This window comes from Ammodytes marinus (genome assembly GCF_949987685.1).
Source record: "Ammodytes marinus genome assembly, chromosome: 19".
Classification (NCBI taxonomy): domain Eukaryota; kingdom Metazoa; phylum Chordata; class Actinopteri; order Uranoscopiformes; family Ammodytidae; genus Ammodytes; species Ammodytes marinus.
Genome location: NC_137223.1, coordinates 15,058,147 through 15,076,107, shown reverse-complemented (window position 1 = coordinate 15,076,107; position 17,961 = coordinate 15,058,147). Strand labels below are relative to the sequence as shown.

Genomic DNA, 17,961 nt, shown 5'->3' with positions numbered 1-17,961 from the left:
ATACTCTTAATTTTATAATAATGAGACTCCCTGTTGTGTGGACTGACCTGTTTAACAGTAGGCCTACATGATGGACTACTGTACATTCAGAATCAGAATCCGTTTTTTTTTGCCAGATAGGCTCCCACATATAGCTACGCCTATAGGCTTTACCCCCTATTGCTAACACTTTACAATAAGGTACACACAATTGTAGTAACTAGGCTACTACATAGTTATGCATGACCTAGGCTACTAGTTTTTAAGTTTAGTAACTATAGGCCTAGGCCTACCACATAGGTAGTTTTTAGTTTTTTTTGTAACTACTGCATTGTTATGTTAAAAACCCCGATGTTAGCCTATAATGCATTACTCTAGTAGCCTAGTTAATAATAAAACAACAAAAACAAAACAAAAAAAAAACTATGTAGGCCTAGTAGTTACAAATATATATATATATATATTATATATATATATATATATATATATATATATATATATATATATATATATATATATATATATATATATATATATAGTAGGTAATGCATTCCTATGTAGTAGTTACTACAATGTTGTGTACCTTATTGTAAAGTGTTACCCATCTCACAAAGGAATAAGAAAATAAACCTTTCTTTTGAAATTTTGGAGGCGGAAGTAAAGTTCCCGGAACCACAAGTCTGAGTTCTGTGTCCTTCTACGGAAGGTTTTTTACGTTACTCTTGTGTTTGCCTAGCATAAATACTTTTTCACTGCTGTTGTACTTGTCCGTAGGAAAGATACATCGATTTAAAGTGTGCTCCTCTACCTCAACTGCTGCGACATGGCGGGAAACTTCTGGCAGAGTTCTCATTAGTGAGTTTTAATTAACATGTCGACGCATTACGTCTTGAATAAGTAAACGTTGTGTTGTGTTATGAGGCCTAATGTTAGCTGTGTCGGTGCGGCAACGCTAACAGTCTCCCCCGGACTATTGCTGCGGTATAAAATAGTTTAAATATAAATAAAGAAGGAAAATAAACATTACAAAAATAATGGTTGTTGTAAGTATAATTAGATTTTGATTTGCCATGCTTTTTGGAAGCTATGAAGAGAGCTAACAGGGACTTTTGTTGACTGCTGTGCTTGGTCGATGGTGACAGGTTGACTAACCTGCTGGTATATAAGTGATATATTATATTTTTTTATTCTATGCGTTAAAAGTCTGCAGTGGGTTCTGGACAAGCAGGACCTGATGAAAGAGCGCCAGAAGGATCTGAAGTTTCTATCTGAGGAGGAGTACTGGAAGCTGCAGATCTTCTTTGCCAATGGTATTTGTTTGTTTAATTGACTCCTCACAATCTGATATCTGCACCGATTTTCTATGCCTGTTCACTTTATTAGTAAATGTGTGAATACAGTCTAACTGAAATATATTAGATTCCTTGTAGCGAGTTTTCTTGAATCGTTTGAAAATGATGTGCACACACGTATCATGTAAAACTAGCAGACCAAGTTCAGGATTTTTATTTTTTATTTTTTTTAAGACTCATAGTCAATAACGTAATTTGTCACAGACATGTGTTGGGTGTACAGTGAAATGAAAAGTGCCAATGCTTAACATTGTTGTGAAGTAAAACAATACATGAAAAATAGCAACAAGCAATAAAGTAGATTAGATGCACACAGGTGTTTGTATAACGTCTAGCCTATAAGGAAAGGTACAAAAAAAAATAAGAGAACAGCTTGTGCAAATATACATGTTCAGTATTTTCAAATGTATGATGAGCAGCAATGCTATTTGAGGATCTCAATAAAATGACATTTGCAGTATGTGGGACAAGGTGGAGGCCCTGGTGACATCAGTGTGTACAGTCATGATTGCCTGTGGGAAGAATCTCAGTGTTAGTGTTTAATTCTGTGTCTTTCAGTGATCCAGGCTTTGGGGGAACATCTGAAGCTACGGCAGCAGGTCATCGCCACGGCAACTGTCTACTTCAAACGCTTCTACGCCAGGTGAGGAAGAGGCAACAGCTTCATAAAAGTCATTTTAGGATCGATTTCATTTGGGTCATATAATAATGTGTTTGGAAGCCATTGCAGCTGCTCTACATTTGAAAGCCTTATCTGACACTTTGATCCACCACATTTATTATATATTTTTTTATCAGCTACCTCTTGTGCTCTATTCTTACTTGTTCAAATGTTTATCTCTCCCTTTTCGTAGGTATTCTTTGAAAAGTATAGATCCAGTGCTCATGGCTCCCACCTGTGTTTTCCTGGCTTCTAAAGTTGAGGTATGGAGGTGTTCAAGCCGAAAATGTTATACTTGCATATTGTTAGCATCTGAGCTCGTGGTTAATGGTGAGCAAAATACAAATCCATACTCTGCCTTGGGTTTTTCACCGAAGGCCACACACTGCCCTGCTACTCATCATCAGTTCCCTTAGTAGCTGTTCTGTGCTACCAGTGCTGTATTCATCGGATCTGAGCTCAAACATTTATGTTTTGTTTTTCTTCAGGAATTTGGAGTTGTGTCAAATACCAGGCTTATCTCTGCAGCAACATCTGTTTGTAAGTCGACATTTTGGGAAACCCATCTCCTAAACCCTGAAAGTAGATCAAATCTCTCAAATTGTGTTTAGTTCTGCATTGGATCACGTATAAGCATGTTTTCTTTTTCTCAAACAGTGAAAACAAGATTTTCCTATGCCTTTCCAAAAGAGTTCCCTTACAGAATGAATCATGTAAGTATAATGTTGTCATTACAAGTTTCATTTTAGGCATTTAATGTGCTGTTATCCAGAGTGATTAACACCGAGTGCAACTTAAAAACTATCATTAGAAATGACAATGATCAAACAATAAATTACTCTTGCAGCAGGCTAATAACACAATGACAAAGACAAAGTACTCAATTAGAGGGTGCAGATTGGCTTTTTGACAAACTTTGAGCATTAGACAGGCTCCAGCGAGGGTCTAGAGGTCAGGGAGCAACGCAACGTTTAAAAACGTGTCTCGGCTTGAGGAGGAAGAGAGATGCACTGTAGTTCAACTAAAATTAAGTGTATGCTACAACAGTCAAACTAAAATATATAGATATACAGTATCTTTAAATGTATGGATAGAAAGCTGGATAGATGGATGCAAAGATATACAGTAGATATATCGGTATCGATAGATGTATAGATATTTCTAGTTATAGCGATACATATTAACAACAGAGTGATAAATATTAACAACAGTTTTAACACATCAACCATCTGCTGGTGGTTCAGCGACACCATTAATCACTTAATTGTTTCCCTGCTTCCTCTGCAAAGTTATTTATGCACAGCCATGCTACTTAACAGCTGCCAATGACCCCTTAAACCCTATCACGTTGCCATGTGAGTGTTGGACCAATGCGTGAGATTCCACAACTAATGTTCGCAGAGCTCCGATTAAAATCGTGTTGCCGTGAGAGATGTCCTGGACCGCGACGCAAGCATTGGTTCGGCGCCGCATGTCTCACGGTGGTGTGGAGTGGCGTGCACCAACACTGTTTCATTTCTACTGCATCTTCACCCAGTTGCTAGGGCGTCACCGGGGCTGTTCTGACACGCGGCCTGTCCATGAAGCTGTGTAAACTATTATTTATAGTCAGCCACCACCACGGAGCGATAAAAGGAGGGAGTGGTTCACACTATAAGGAACGAGATAGCGGGGTGCTGCGACTCCTACACATAAATTCTTCAAATCCATCCTCGCAGACGTAGACAATATATTGATAACAAACGGTGTTTGTTTGTTATATATCTCTGGAACAACCCCCCCACAAAAAAATATAGGGTTTTCACATAGGAATATACATGCACTGTAAACAAGGAAAGAAACTTCATAAACGACCCAAGGACATATTTTTCTTGATTTTTGAAGCATTATTTTCAACATGACAAGGGTGTGTTTTTCCCACAAAGACCACCGTTTTTTTGCTTTCCAACACTGTCAAACTGGTTGAGTTCTACTGTGTGACATGTTTAATACAATTTTAACATTTTCTCTTTACAGATATTAGAATGTGAGTTCTACCTTCTGGAGTTGATGGTGAGAGGAGAGGGCTCTGTCTCATTGCTGCTGTACTGTAAGTTTGTGTTTTGTTTGATCGGATGGAATGCCTATTGTCTGATCATGTGATCTGTTTTTCAGGACTGCTGCCTGATAGTGTACCACCCCTACAGACCCCTGCTGCAGTACGTGCAGGACATGGGGCAGGAGGACATGCTGCTTCCCCTGGCCTGGTATGATATTGCCTTGTCATATATTTATGTCTTTTTTTTTGTGACCAGAATTGATCTGCTGATCTGAAATATTCAATTCAATTCAAATTAGAAAAGTACTTTGAGCTGTTGTCGTTACCATTAACTCAGTGTCTCTGTCTCTATCTGTACCAGGCGAATAGTGAATGACACATACAGGACGGATCTGTGTCTGCTTTACCCTCCCTTCATGATCGCCCTGGGTAAGATTATTCCCCAAGGCATTACCTATCTCATCGCAGTTGTTTCATATAGTTAACGAATTAAAATGGCGTTCATTAGATGTAACCATAAACCGTTTCTTCCCCCTCCACAGCCTGTCTGCATGTGGCCTGTGTGGTGCAGCAGAAAGATGCCAGGCAGTGGTTCGCCGAGCTCTCTGTCGACATGGACAAAGTAAGAACGGCCTCAGCTGCATTCTCTCCCAACAGCAGAATAGTACATTAGAAAAAAAATCAACATCCTCTGTTATTTTTTGTGTGTGTGTGTACGTTTTCTGTCAAGATCCTGGAGATTATCCGAGTCATCCTAAAGCTCTACGACCAGTGGAAAAACTTTGATGACAGAAAGGAGATAGCCGCCGTGTTGAACAAGATGCCAAAGCCCAAACCGCCTCCCAACAGGTACATCTCACCCGCTTGTGTGTGCAAACATCCACGTACAGAACATATTGTGTTAGATAGACCCCCGCCTGATTCAAGTTAGATACACAGGGAACAAATTGTGTGAACAGCATTTCCCCTGGTGTCATATTCCATGAAAAACTTGTAGCAGTGACTTCATGTTGTCAGGTGGTCACAACTTCATGTAGTCAGGAGGACACCATAATAATAATATTGATTTGAAGTCTTTCTAGAAACTGTAAGTCACTTGTTACCATGTAATCCATCTTGTATGAGCCGTGTGTAATTCTATGTTCCCGTCTGTCTCCCTGTGACGTCTGCAGTGAGAGCGACCAGAGCTCCAACGGGAACCAAAGCAACTCCTACAGCCAATCTTAGCATGGCGTCTTTGATTCACACGGACACATCCATAGTGATGTGGAGATGGAGTGATGTTTTAAAAAAATGTCACACAGCACAACTTTTTTGATGGTGTCAGCGGTGTGTAAAAAACAAAAGAAAAAAAACATACAAAATAAAATCCCATTTAAGTGGACCAAGAAGTCCCTTCCTCTTAGACCAACACCCACAACAAACTCAAGAGCCATGTCTTCACTTCCCCCCTTCTCTGATCACTATGGGGGTTTTGGATTAGAGCGAACAACCACTGAATTGCCTCCTCCTCTGAACAGGCGGTTGGTCTCACTGAGGCTCTTTTTTTTACTCTGCTCCGGACTTGAAATGAACTAAAACTGTGGAACATTTTGGGTGGGGAAGGGACTAGTAGTGACTGGGGAGTTGGGAGTGGGTATCTTGGGATGTGTAGAAACCTGTTTCTAAATGTCATCGTGATGATCCTGACAACCTTGAAGCAGCCCGGAGGAGCCAGTCCTATCCCGTGGAGCTCCTTGGGATTCGAGAACTTGATCACAAGTAGTGTGAGGGTGTGTTTGTGTGTGTGTCTGTCTGTCTGTCTGTCACATGCGAGTGGCCGTTCTGGGTGGGTTTGCATTCCTCAGGGACAATAGCAGTCTAATCTGTAATATGATTTGATCCTGTGCTGTGAGAGAGTGGGTCTGATTGGATGTCACCCTGTGCAACTGTGGTAGTGATTGGAAAAGCCCTGTGAGGACTGTGCTATGTTGATCATGAACCGTGAACCATGAACTGTTTTGAATCATGACAACTCCACCTCCACCCTCCCATTTCCTAATTTCTTTTGTAAATAGCTGTAAACATTGGTTTAAGTTTAAAAAAAATTCATCAAAATCTCTTTTTTTTTTTTTGCTTGATCAAGGAACTTCAAATGGAAATCATGAGCTTGTTTTGCTTTAGAACACATTGCACCTGTTTATTTCAAAGATGTTTTCCCGCTGCAAAGCTCATTCTGAATTGTTATTGGATTTATTCTGCTTTAGCTGTAGAGTAATTAATTGTTTAAGCTCTTTTTGTCTTTAAAACATTTTTTATTTCTGATGGGTGGACGCAAATTACAATCGTTCTAGATTTGTATGCCTTTTTTTTTTACTGTTTGTACATTCTTCTTTTTTTTTATCTATTTTCCGCCATCTATTTAATCACTGAATTGTGGCAGTATGTGTGCGTACACCTGTTGGATGTCTATACTACAGTGGAAGATGTGTGGCTGTACTCGAAACAAGGTGCTTTTAAGCCTTACAAAATAAAAGCTGCTGTTTACAGAGAAACACCTGCATAACAGCACATTGTCCCCTTCATTAAGACTGTAAAATGTTCGTTGCATCGTTTGGATGCTTCTACAAACTTATTATATCACTATTGAGAAAACGAGGCCACTTCCATATCATTTAATGTCTCATACTGACCAGAAAGATCAGTGAGACAGAGGCCAGTGTGGCATGCTGGATGCAGCCCTGTTCTGCATTGCCGCCTGGCGTTTTCCTCCCAATTCTCAGGGCCTCAATTACATTGCGTTACATGACTGTTCAAATAACAGGGCTTAACACCACCTAATATATCCCCACTAGTTCTGTTAAGAAAAGACATACCTTCAGATTGTTTTATTCCTTGAAACACAATGTTTATATTTTTGAAGGATCATGGATGGTACAGTAAAATGTATGGTGTGTGTGTGTGTGCATAACAAAGCGGTTGCTAACTGGGAAATCTTGCAGCATGTTACAAAAGTCCTCAGTCCGTTTACCTAACTTCAATGTCACTTCCAATACTATGGCTGCGGTGCGGCCCCTAGTGGCAGATACAAGGAATCGGAGCCCGTGACGTCACGTTAGCTATGTGAAGGTGTGAAGCCATTTAGAGAAAAGCGTCAACGCTTTCCTTCAAAATAAAGGCCACTTTTTTCATTTTAAAGGAGCAAGGAACAGTAAGAACCGTAGATAGACTGGTGGACCTTATTCACTATGGAGATTTGATATTGTAGAGAAGGCTTCCATAGACCTGTGTGGGAAAAATAAAAGCATACAGCTGTGTATCCTAATGCAGGCAGGCTCATTGTTATATTTGGGGAAAAAAGCAATCGTTATTGTATTAGCAGGAATTTTCCTTCTGTTCCAACATCAAAATGTCTGCTGCTGGGTTAAACGTATATTTCTATAATAATTACGTTTACGCTATGTTGGGTTAATGCTTCATGCTAAATTAACCTTTATTTTGAAGGACAACCGGTAGCGCTATTGTTTATTATTAGTCTGGCTTGATTGGGTTAGGAGGAGGAGGGACGCTACAGCCAGCTCCAAGCGGGCTGCAGAGGATGTCTAACCTGCTGTGTGGACAAGCTCCGGGCGGGACCCTTATTGTGTCCATTCGGCCGCTCCTCCTCGCCCAGTCGCCCCTCACTTGGAGCTCCCTGCACCTATGAAGCCCCCGCTGATGAAGCCCCGAGCAGCGAAAGTGAGGCGGAAAGTGGCCGGAGACGGAGAGCATGTACTGGCGCGTCGGCTTTGCCTGGACGCGGTCGTGTGTGGTTGAGCTGGGCAAGAACCAGAGCTTCTCCTCCGGCGGCGGCGGCCTGCTGCAGCTGGGCTCCGATGAGCAGCTCTCGTTTTATGGGTACCTCGTCGCCCACCCGCTGCAGGACTACGGTGGGATAATAATGTCGGCGCTGGGCTCGGACTCGTGGTGGCGGAAAACGCTGTATTTGACCGGAGGGGCTCTGCTGGCTGCCGCTGCTTATCTGCTGCACGAATTGCTGGCCATCAGGTACAAAACAAACAAACAACAACAACACAGGACGAGTTACTGCAAAGAGACCTGAGAATAATCGATCCCCAAAACCATACTGCCGATCTGGTTCTGATAAATATATTTTCTCTCCTGTAATTTCACTGTGGGTTGATATTACTTAATCGTGTCAGGTTGGGCGGGGATGGGAGTGAGACAGAGTCGTGAGTGGGTGGGTTGTGATGTAACGGACCCCCCCCCCCCCCTTCCATCAACCGAAGCCCCCAACCTTCTCCTCACAAACACAAACAAATGACTACATTTCCATTTTAATTTGTTTTGGATTAGATGGCACAGGCGACCTACAGACAGGGGTCATTGTGGCTTATTATTGTCTTGCTCCATCAAAAAAGAACCACAAGCACAGCACACAGTCGGATAAAATCTACACTGTTGTTAGCCAGTCTGCAGGCCTGTATCCAACGGCTCCTATTTTGTCATGTGAATATTGACGTTAAAGGCTTTGACAGAGGGTCACTTTCACGATGTGTGTGTGTGTTTCAAGGACGAGGCGACATGATGTAAAGGTTCATCTTGTGTTTTTGATTCACTGTGACCTCCCCCCCCCCCCCCCCCCCCCTCCCTCCATGTTCCACACACGTTCCGGAATTAGGTTTCAGTCTAAAGCACTGCAGTGTCTAATATAAACAAATACCTTTTAATATAGGCTAAACATGATGGCAAAGGCCCAACGATAGTAGGTTATTATGAGCTGTAAAGGAAAATCTGTCTATAGATATATTATATAGATAATGTTGTTTTTGTTCAGTGCATGGTTGATTGAGTGTGTTGTCCTTTTAAAGAATCTCGGGTTACCTGCATTCGAGGACTATCACATATAGCATATATGCTATCAAAATGAAGATAGGGCCACATGCCGTGTTTAGCCTCCTCAGGAATAGTTAAAGCATGTTTGGGCGATATGAAGTGCTTTAAGCTCAACTACCAGCGAGGTTCTGCATTAATGTTTATTTTGACCTGAAATGTTAATTTGGATGGAGTTCATTCGGACTCCGCTCATGTTTTTTTGTTCCCCTTGTGCTGTTGTTTTTGTCCCTGCCTCTCTGTATGTTTGGCGTAATCGTAGCCTACCGCAGCGAATTCAACCGTAGGTTATGCACCAAAAGCATTTTAAAGAATTTCAGCACCACACATAAAAAGACAGCTCCTCCGTTTACAGGCCGTCGCTTGTTTAAGCTTTCAGCACCTCAAGCGGTGGACAGCTCTCTCGAGCTAACGCTGCATTGTGCGTTTGTTGTGCGTTTTGCAGGCCTGCCCCTTGTCCGTGAAGTAGCCTCCAACTGAAACCATGTGAATGCACCATAATCGTTCAAAAAGATTGTGCTTCATTGTTTTGACGTTGCACTTTTTCTCTGGGCTTGCAGAAATGGCCCTGGGCTGACATTCACTCAGGGCCTGGGATGCAGATCATTGCACGTGCACGTGCACGTGCACACACACACACACACACACACACACACACACACACACACACACACACACACACACACACACACACACACACCATTGGTTAGCTATAAGGACGGGTCCAAATGTGAATATTCCCTGGTTGTGTGGAGTAGTCAACTACATTTTTTCCTGATTTTAGTTAGATAAAAGCTGTGATGGACTTTGTTTCACATTTTCACAATGATTGATCGGGAAAATTGGAACATTATTATTATATAATGAAAATGATAGTATCTTGCAGCCACAGCCATTACAACTAACCAGTTAACATGAAACCTAACCCTAAAATGCTTTATGTCTCCAAACAGGAGCCAAGTCCCCTTATTAATGGGACTGATTTTTTTAAATCAAACATACACATATATGATTTGATTTTTGATTTGAATATGTTATTATTGTGTCATGCATTAGCATGCCCAGCCCACAAGGGCTTACAAGACACCATTATAAAACACAGACAGACCAAAAACCAAAACCAGACAGTACATGTATTTTATTAGGCCTGTCTTTCTGGGTGATCAGCAGCTCTGTCACTTTTTCCCCCAATACAGAAAGGAGGAAGAGCTGCACTCTAAAGATGCAATCATACTCCACCAGTTCTCCAGGCCCACAACCGGTGTCCCGTCCCTGTCCCCCTCCTGCCTTAAGATGGAGACCTACCTCCGTATGGTGGACCTGCCCTACCAGGTACAGCTCTCTGGTTCTGTTAGTAATAGAGATTAAAGAGTGAGGATGCTTATATTTTTAACATGTATTTGTGCCCAACTTCCTTATTTTTGTAACTTTTGGTGTAAGTACTTTAGCTGTGAATAATTATTGCCGAACTCTGAGTCTGTGCTGCAAAAGCTGCATCATTTCCTGCAAAGGATCGTTCAATTAATTAATTCAAATATTTTGTCTTGATCCTATTCCAATTTATTAAATTTATTTTAACTAAGTGGGACACAAGAAAAAAACGTTGTTTTTTCAAGCACTGGTCGATTTAGACTTTTATGGCTAATTTGCTTCTTTCATACTACTATAAATAAAAATCCAAAATGTACATTTAGGTATTCATTTCTACGGAAGAGGATTAGGGCCACACATGAAAAAAAAAAAGTTCTGACTTTATTAATTTATTATTACTTTATTAATCTCAGAATTCTGACATTAATCTCAGAATTCTGATTTTAATCTCAGAATTCTGAGAAAAAAGTCAGAATTCTGATTTTTTTTTTTTTTTTTTTTCATGTATATAAAAAAAGTTAAAAAAAAAGAGTCAGAATTTTGAGAACATTTCACTATAACTTAGCTGTTTGTGTCTGAATATTTCTCCTATACAACCATCTTTAACAGCCTTTATAGTCTGAACCAAAGATCTCAACAGCCAAGGCACTTATCAATGTAACTTTCCATTATCATTCGTATTCCTATTCTGAAGGTTATTACTCAAAGATTTGTTCATATGTTGTTAATTGTCTTGTTAATTGTTCTTAAAAACATGCAGAAAATTACTGCACATAGTATTTTTTGTATTTATAAATATTATGTAAAAAAAATGAAGTAAAGACTTTTTGTGGCTTCATCCAACAACTAGATTTTTTTTATGAAGAGATGCAAATGTACACATAATTACACTCAACAAAAATATAAACGCAACACTTTTGTTTTTGCTCCCATTTTTCATGAGATGGACTTAAAGATCTAAAATTCATTCCAGATACACAATTGTACCATTTCTCTCAAACATTGTTCACAAATCTGTCTAAATGTGTGATAGTGAGCACTTCTGCTTCGCTGAGATAATCCATCCCACCTCACAGGTGTGCCACATCAAGATGCTGATCTGACATCATGATTAGTGCACAGGTGTGCCTTAGACTGTCCACAATAAAAGGCCACCCTGAAATGTGCAGTTTTGTCTCACAGCAAAATGCCACAGATGCCACAAGCATTGAGGGAGCGTGCAATTGGCATGCTGACAGCAGGAATGTCAACCAGATCTGTTGCTCGTGCATTGAATGTTCATTTCTCCACCATAAGCCGTCTCCAGCAACTTCGCATAGCCATTGAAGAGGAGTGGACAAACATTCCACAGGCCACAATTGACAATCTGATAAACTCTATGTGAAGAAGATGTGTTGCACTGCATGAGGCAAATGGTGGTCACACCAGATACTGACTGGTTCTGAGTCCCCAGACCCCCAATAAAGCAAAAAAATGCACATTTCAGAGTGGCCTTTTATTGTGTACAGTCTAAGGCACACCTGTGCACTAATCATGATGTCAGATCAGCATCTTGATGTGGCACACCTGTGAGGTGGGATGGATTATCTCAGCAAAGCAGAAGTGCTCACTATCACACATTTAGACAGATTTGTGAACAATGTTTGAGAGAAATGGTACAATTGTGTATCTGGAATGAATTTTAGATCTTTAAGTCCATCTCATGAAAAATGGGAGCAAAAACAAAAGTGTTGCGTTTATATTTTTGTTGAGTGTAGTTAGATATTGCCAAATTTGCATATCCATAAAAACATTTATGAAGAAATTGTCACACAAAAAATAATTGGTTTTAGGCAAAGTTTCATGGTGATGTCAAGTACACATGTTAACCCTTATCACCTGCAGTGGCTTACCCTACCAACCATTCTGTCTCTTCTGTAATTTATAAAACATCTTCTATCATTGTTTCTTCTCTTTCTTTCTCTCTCTTGCAGAACTACTTTGATGGGAAGCTCTCACCGCAGGGAAAGATGCCGTGGATCGAGTACAACCAGGAGCAGGTGTGCGGCTCTGAGTTCACCATGGACTTCCTGGAGGAGAGGCTGGGCGTGAGCCTCAATAAGAGCCTGACGCCGCAGGAGAAGGCCATGTCTAGAGCCATCACCAAAATGGTGGAGGAACATTTCTACTGGTGAGAGCCCAGTGGAGCGCAGAATGCATTGTGTGTTGCTTTAAAACGCTGCTGCTTACTTAGGCTTACTAAGGAGCTGGGCCGGAGTAGAAGAAAGTATTGGACAGAAATAGAAGGATTTCATTTTTGAATGTAAACCCTAATCATGTTAACACCATCACGGCACTCATACAGGGTTTCCCACAGAAAAGTTGTTAGGCATGGTGGCTAGTATCTTTTGAGGGGCGGTGAGCCTCCACTGGTGTCTGATGGGCACCCAGCATGGGCCAGCGACAGACTGATTTCAGGGCCCTATGGAAAAAAATTATTCATGGAGGGAGTTGTGGTATTGAGAATTTAAAAGACACACCCGGCGGGGACCCATATTTATGTCGAAAAAAAGGATAAAAAATGCATTATGCATTATAGGGGACCTTTAGCTGTACGAGCAGGTCTTGTGCTTGTATTAATGATGTGTGTGTTTGTTGCAGGACCATAGCTTACTGTCAGTGGCTGGACAACCTGGAGGAGACCCAGAAGATGCTGTCAGTGAAAGGATTGGTGAGCGGACCGCTGGGCGACGTGCTCACCTGGATCCTGAGTCACCTGACCGGCGGGATCCTCAAGAGGGAGATGTACGGCCACGGGATCGGACGCTTCTCTAAGGAGGAAGTCTACAACCTGATGGAGAAGGACATGCGCACACTGGCCACTCTACTAGGTAACAAATATGGAAATTATGGAAATTAATATAATTATATTTTTTATTTGTATTATTTATTTATTTTTAATTGTGTTAATTAGTTTTCAGACAAAATAGGTTTTACAGATAAGTAAAATGCAAATAATAATTTCTACTTTTTTTAAATTGGAACAACTAGAGAAAGTTAAAACAATTAAATCGTGAAAAAAAAGAATTCAATCACAAAATAGATACATACATATACACATACATGTAAATGTATTAATAAATCAATCTGGAAATCATTTTTTAATCAATTGACAATTATTTCGATCAACTGTGAGAGTTAAAAAGGATGTTTATATGATGTAACCCGGACACCATAGTCATCTTAAATTTGGCCATGTGAATGTATTCAGTGCAGCACAATCCTTCTTTGGCTTTTATGAGGGTGCTCTGTATCTCTGTTTTGCTCTGGGCACTTTTTCACTATGAGACTTTGTCCCAATTTTTGTACCCTCTGTTTTGGCACAGTTGACCCAGGAAACAGATCAATCGGTTTATTGAGAAAATTAAACGAGTGCCTTGGCTTTTCAATGTGTGCCCTTGAGAATTATTACCAGACACATCATGTTTGTATTTGTTTAGGGCCAGCAGTGGCTCCCTAATAATGGAATGGAATTAAGGCACAATACTGACCTCCTGTGGTAAAACAAAAACAAAACGTAGCATTGCTGTCTGGAATCAATACATAACCTCTGGCCATTTATGGTGGGAGACGCAAAAGGGACAGATCCAACAGCATTAAAAAAGTGTTGTTGGCTGGCGTCAGTAGTTTTTGTTAAGGGCAGTTTCACAACCATAAAGGCATCAGTTGATCTCTGATGCCCTCCTGTGGCCAAAGGGAATTTTCTTCCTTGCGGTTTCTGTCATGTGTGTATTTTATTATTTCAGAAATTAAAGTGATCGCCTTTGTATGTTGAGTTAGTATCTGGAAACCTCCTTATTTTTTAATAAAGTAACTATTTTCTGTAAAAGAAAAGTTGAAGCTAATGGCAGCCAAACAATGCCAGGCTAGCTGTTTCCCCTGTTTCCAGTATTTATGCTTAGCTATCCTGCCTGACATGACATGAGAACGATACTAACCCTCCTATCTAAATCCCAGAAAGAAAGTGTATCTTCCTGAAAGGTCGGACTATTCCTTTAAGAAGTCAAGTTCTGCGGCGCTCCGGTGGCGTAGTGGATAGAGCGCGTACCATATTGGCTCTGGCCTTCATTGCAGTGGTCGCAGGTTCAAATCCAACCCGTGGACTTTTTACTGCAGGTCATCCCCCCTCTCTCTCTGTCTCCCCATTTCAACTCTGTACTATCAAATAAAGCTTGAAAGTGCCAAAAAAATTATCTTAAAAAAAGAAGTCAAGTTCATCTACACAGAGAGTGTGTTTTTGTGTTAATATCGGACAATATCGTGTTTTTTCTTCTCTGTGTGCTGTTCAAGGTGATAAGAAGTATCTTATGGGCTCCAAGCTTTCAGCAGTAGATGCGACGGTGTTCAGTCATCTGGCCCCTGCTATGTGGACGCTACCAGGAACACGGCCGGAACAGCTAATTAAAGGTGAGAAAAAAAAATGTCAGCCATTTACCAGCATCATAAAGAAACACCGGTAGAATCTAGTCAGGAGGACAGCTTGTGTTTTTTTAGCTGAGATCAACCACTAACATCAATGCAACAAAGGAAGATAAAAATTAAATTTTGAGAAGAGGAAAAGTCAGCGGCAGCTTGTCTGCCCAGAAGCAATGTCCTTGTTATTCTGGTGAATCTACAGCACTCGCTCAGAATGATTTAACAAATTCTGACAGCACAATCTGTGGCTAGATAATAGTGTGGAATTATACATGTTTTATCTTTTTCTTTTGTACGGACAATTTTTTTCCTGAATAAGGCCAAACTCCATATATCAAGTGAAATTATAATACCATTTTTTATCTTAATGTCCTGACATATTGTATATACAATATGTCAGGACATTACATTTTTGTGTTTTTTTAAATGGTCACCCGACCCCACTGGTGTATGACTCCAACTTATTGACTTTTATCATGTTTTTTTAATATCTCAAACAAGCATACAATGATGTGAACTAACCAGGTACGACTTCCTGATTCACTAGAAAAACACCATGTCACTCTCAACAAGAACTTTCCCTGTTCAGAATTAAGGGGGGGAAAACAGATTTGACTCTGAAGTGATGTCTTAAAATCGGCGGTTCTGTCCGATAACTTAAGAACGTATTAAAATCTTAGAAATAGTCAATTGACTATTACATTACACAAAGGCAATATCAAAAAAAAATGTTGATTGTAATTTTTCAGCAGAATGACAGAACACATTAATTGACAAATCTAAAATTAATGGAGAAGTAAGTGATATGGTCCTTTTAGCTAAATTCCTTTCAGTGACAGCAGTTAGCAGTCCCCTCCCTCGTCCATACGTAACCACCACAGGAACGTGCATCCGTCTATGTCAGATAGTGCCGCGATTGAGAGCAGCGAGTCATCGTTCACGGGCACAGAGACCCATCTCTTTATAGTGCTCTGTCTCCTGATTGCATAAAAACGAGCGGGGTAATCAAACATATTATGTGGCAATATACCAATACCAGGTGACTCAGGAACCAAAAAAAATATACTTACTTCTCTTTTAATGGTGTGTAATTCATCAGTGGGATTGCATGACTTTTTCAGAGCACCTCACCCACTGAGCTTTTCTCTCTCTCCTTCCAGGCGAGCTCATCAACTTGGCCATGTACTGCGAGCGCATCCGCCGGCGATTCTGGCCCGAGTGGTTTGTGGACCTGGAGGACTTGTGCTACGACACCTCGGAGGGCAGCGACCTCCCCGATCTGGGCCTGTACTCCCGCACGGACACCTTCCAGGACGACACTCACACACACACTCACACACGCACTCACACACACACTCACACTCCCACGCACACACACATGCACACACACATGCCACAGGACCTGCCCTCACCCGTCAGCGACCCCACAGGCCACTCACTGTACGACTCCGACATGGACACAGAGTGCTCCGAAATGGACCAGCTGTCAAAGTGTTGACAAAAATACACACACACACACACATAGTACACTCTGCATATATATGCACACCCGTAAAGGGGGGGGGGGGGAGAGCAGCATGCCCCTCCTGACTCTGTGAACTGAAAAGGATCGGGAAGTATAGGCCTATTTCTGTGTCAGCGGAGAAGTTGAGGAACTAGAGGTTCTGCTTGCACACTGTAGTGGAGGAATGACTTTGGAAGAGGGAAAGGCAATGAAACGCAGGTTTAAAAAAAAGTGAGGAGTGTGGAGGAGGAGGAGAAAAGTAAAAGAGAGGCAGCACATGATCCAAAAACAAGCATCCAGAAGTAGAGGAAACCGGGAGTAAATGAAGCTGCTGCTGAGAAACTCCTCCACGTGGTCAACATCATCTGCAGTCACAACTTCTCCCCGTCGTAACCCTGGCTAATGTGTGTGTGTGGGCATATCCCCTTCCAGTTGTCCCTGGTAGCACTTCGCACCACCCGGCCTTGTGTGTGTGTTTGAAATAACGGAACCCGTAACGCCTTGTTGACAAGACAGCGACGTGCAGGAGACCATACAGGATTTATGTGAATGAATACAAGTCAGTGTAAATATATAAATGGACCCGAATTCATTCTTAGATTTAATAGATAGAATATTTGAATATATATATATATAAATGAGTCGAAATAGTTTAGATAGCCTACGAATATATAATCATCCCCTTTGTCATACGGTGTAAATACTGTAGGTGTTTCTCCTGTGAGATCCCTTTTGTGTTGTACACAATGACCAAACCGTCTCGTAATAGTCTCCATAAATACCCACTGTACTGGTCCAGGATCAGTACAGGGACCACATGAACTCCTGTACTCTACACAATTGGGACATTATAGCAATGCCTGCTGCCAGTATTTAAGTAACACAGTAGAATGTCATGAAAGTTAATGGTGTGTAAACTGCATCATCCGTAAGCACTTTGAAACTATCTTTTGTCTTAAGACAATTATTTTGCCAAAAAATATTTTTTTACCCCACACATTACAAGCACACTATGACAACATACAACATTTGATGGTCATTGAGGACTGTAGCTTTCAATGTCATGAGACATTTTACATGCATTCAAGCATTGAGAGCGAGTCAAACAATCATGTAGAAATAGATTAAATAGACGTATCGCCTAAATGAAAGTGCATGGCTGGTTCGTGCCAATGAAAATCTCCCTTTACACTTCATGTAGATAGTGTTATCAGGTGGTGTTTCCTAGCTGGCTTATTTTGTTGAGTTTGATGTTTTTTTTTGTCAGTGTCTATGGCCAAATCCACCACACAAAAGATGTAGCCGCTTGATCTCGTATAAAAGGGACCCATCCAAAAGCATTCAAAATGATGGATTGTTCAGAAAGCGAAATGCAAAGCAATGACAGAAAAGCCAAGGCTTCACTCTGTTTGTTTTTAATGTTTTTAAGATGGACTGTGGGATGGCTAAGTGCAGGTTTCTACATGTGTTTGTCTCTCAGCAAATGCACGTACCAACATATCCTTGGTTAAGGCTACTACCAAGGATGCAAGCAAAGGGTGGACAGTATGAATGCCTCTCATGAATGAGTCACCCGTATGTGTATGAATGAAGAGACACTGATGACGTCTCTTTTCTCCGCAGTCCGCACACACAAATGCACAGACACACACACACACACACACACACACACACTCACACACTCTTCACTCTGCACTCTAGGCTAAGTGTGAAAGTGTGGTGGATACAT

At 41.1% G+C, this 17,961-nt stretch overlaps 2 protein-coding genes across 2 annotated transcripts; both read left to right on the top strand.

The window, feature by feature from the left end:
• Positions 1–695: 695 nt before the first annotated feature.
• Positions 696–6,539, top strand: ccnc (cyclin C). The gene is made up of 12 exons (XM_080047931.1): positions 696–834; positions 1,183–1,289; positions 1,890–1,974; positions 2,186–2,255; positions 2,481–2,532; positions 2,650–2,705; positions 4,009–4,044; positions 4,147–4,238; positions 4,392–4,459; positions 4,573–4,652; positions 4,761–4,879; positions 5,203–6,539. Exons 1-12 carry the CDS (start codon positions 803–805, stop codon positions 5,255–5,257), a joined length of 852 nt encoding a protein of 283 aa, XP_079904057.1. The 5' UTR covers positions 696–802; the 3' UTR covers positions 5,258–6,539.
• Positions 6,540–7,778: 1,239 nt separating this feature from the next.
• faxca (failed axon connections homolog, metaxin like GST domain containing a) lies at positions 7,779–16,226 on the top strand (the record flags this gene model as incomplete). The annotated part of the gene is made up of 6 exons (XM_080047381.1): positions 7,779–8,056; positions 10,099–10,234; positions 12,247–12,443; positions 12,914–13,143; positions 14,603–14,719; positions 15,889–16,226. 6 exons carry the CDS (start codon positions 7,779–7,781, stop codon positions 16,224–16,226), a joined length of 1,296 nt encoding a protein of 431 aa, XP_079903507.1.
• Between the last annotated feature and the right edge of the window lie 1,735 nt (positions 16,227–17,961).

Coding starts and splice junctions, on each gene's coding strand:
- ccnc (XM_080047931.1), top strand. CDS start 803: ATGGCGGGAAACTTCTGGCAGAGTTCTCATTA. Junction 1,290..1,889: donor GCAGATCTTCTTTGCCAATG/GTATTTGTTTGT, acceptor TGTGTCTTTCAG/TGATCCAGGCTTTGGGGGAA. Junction 2,256..2,480: donor TCCTGGCTTCTAAAGTTGAG/GTATGGAGGTGT, acceptor GTTTTTCTTCAG/GAATTTGGAGTTGTGTCAAA.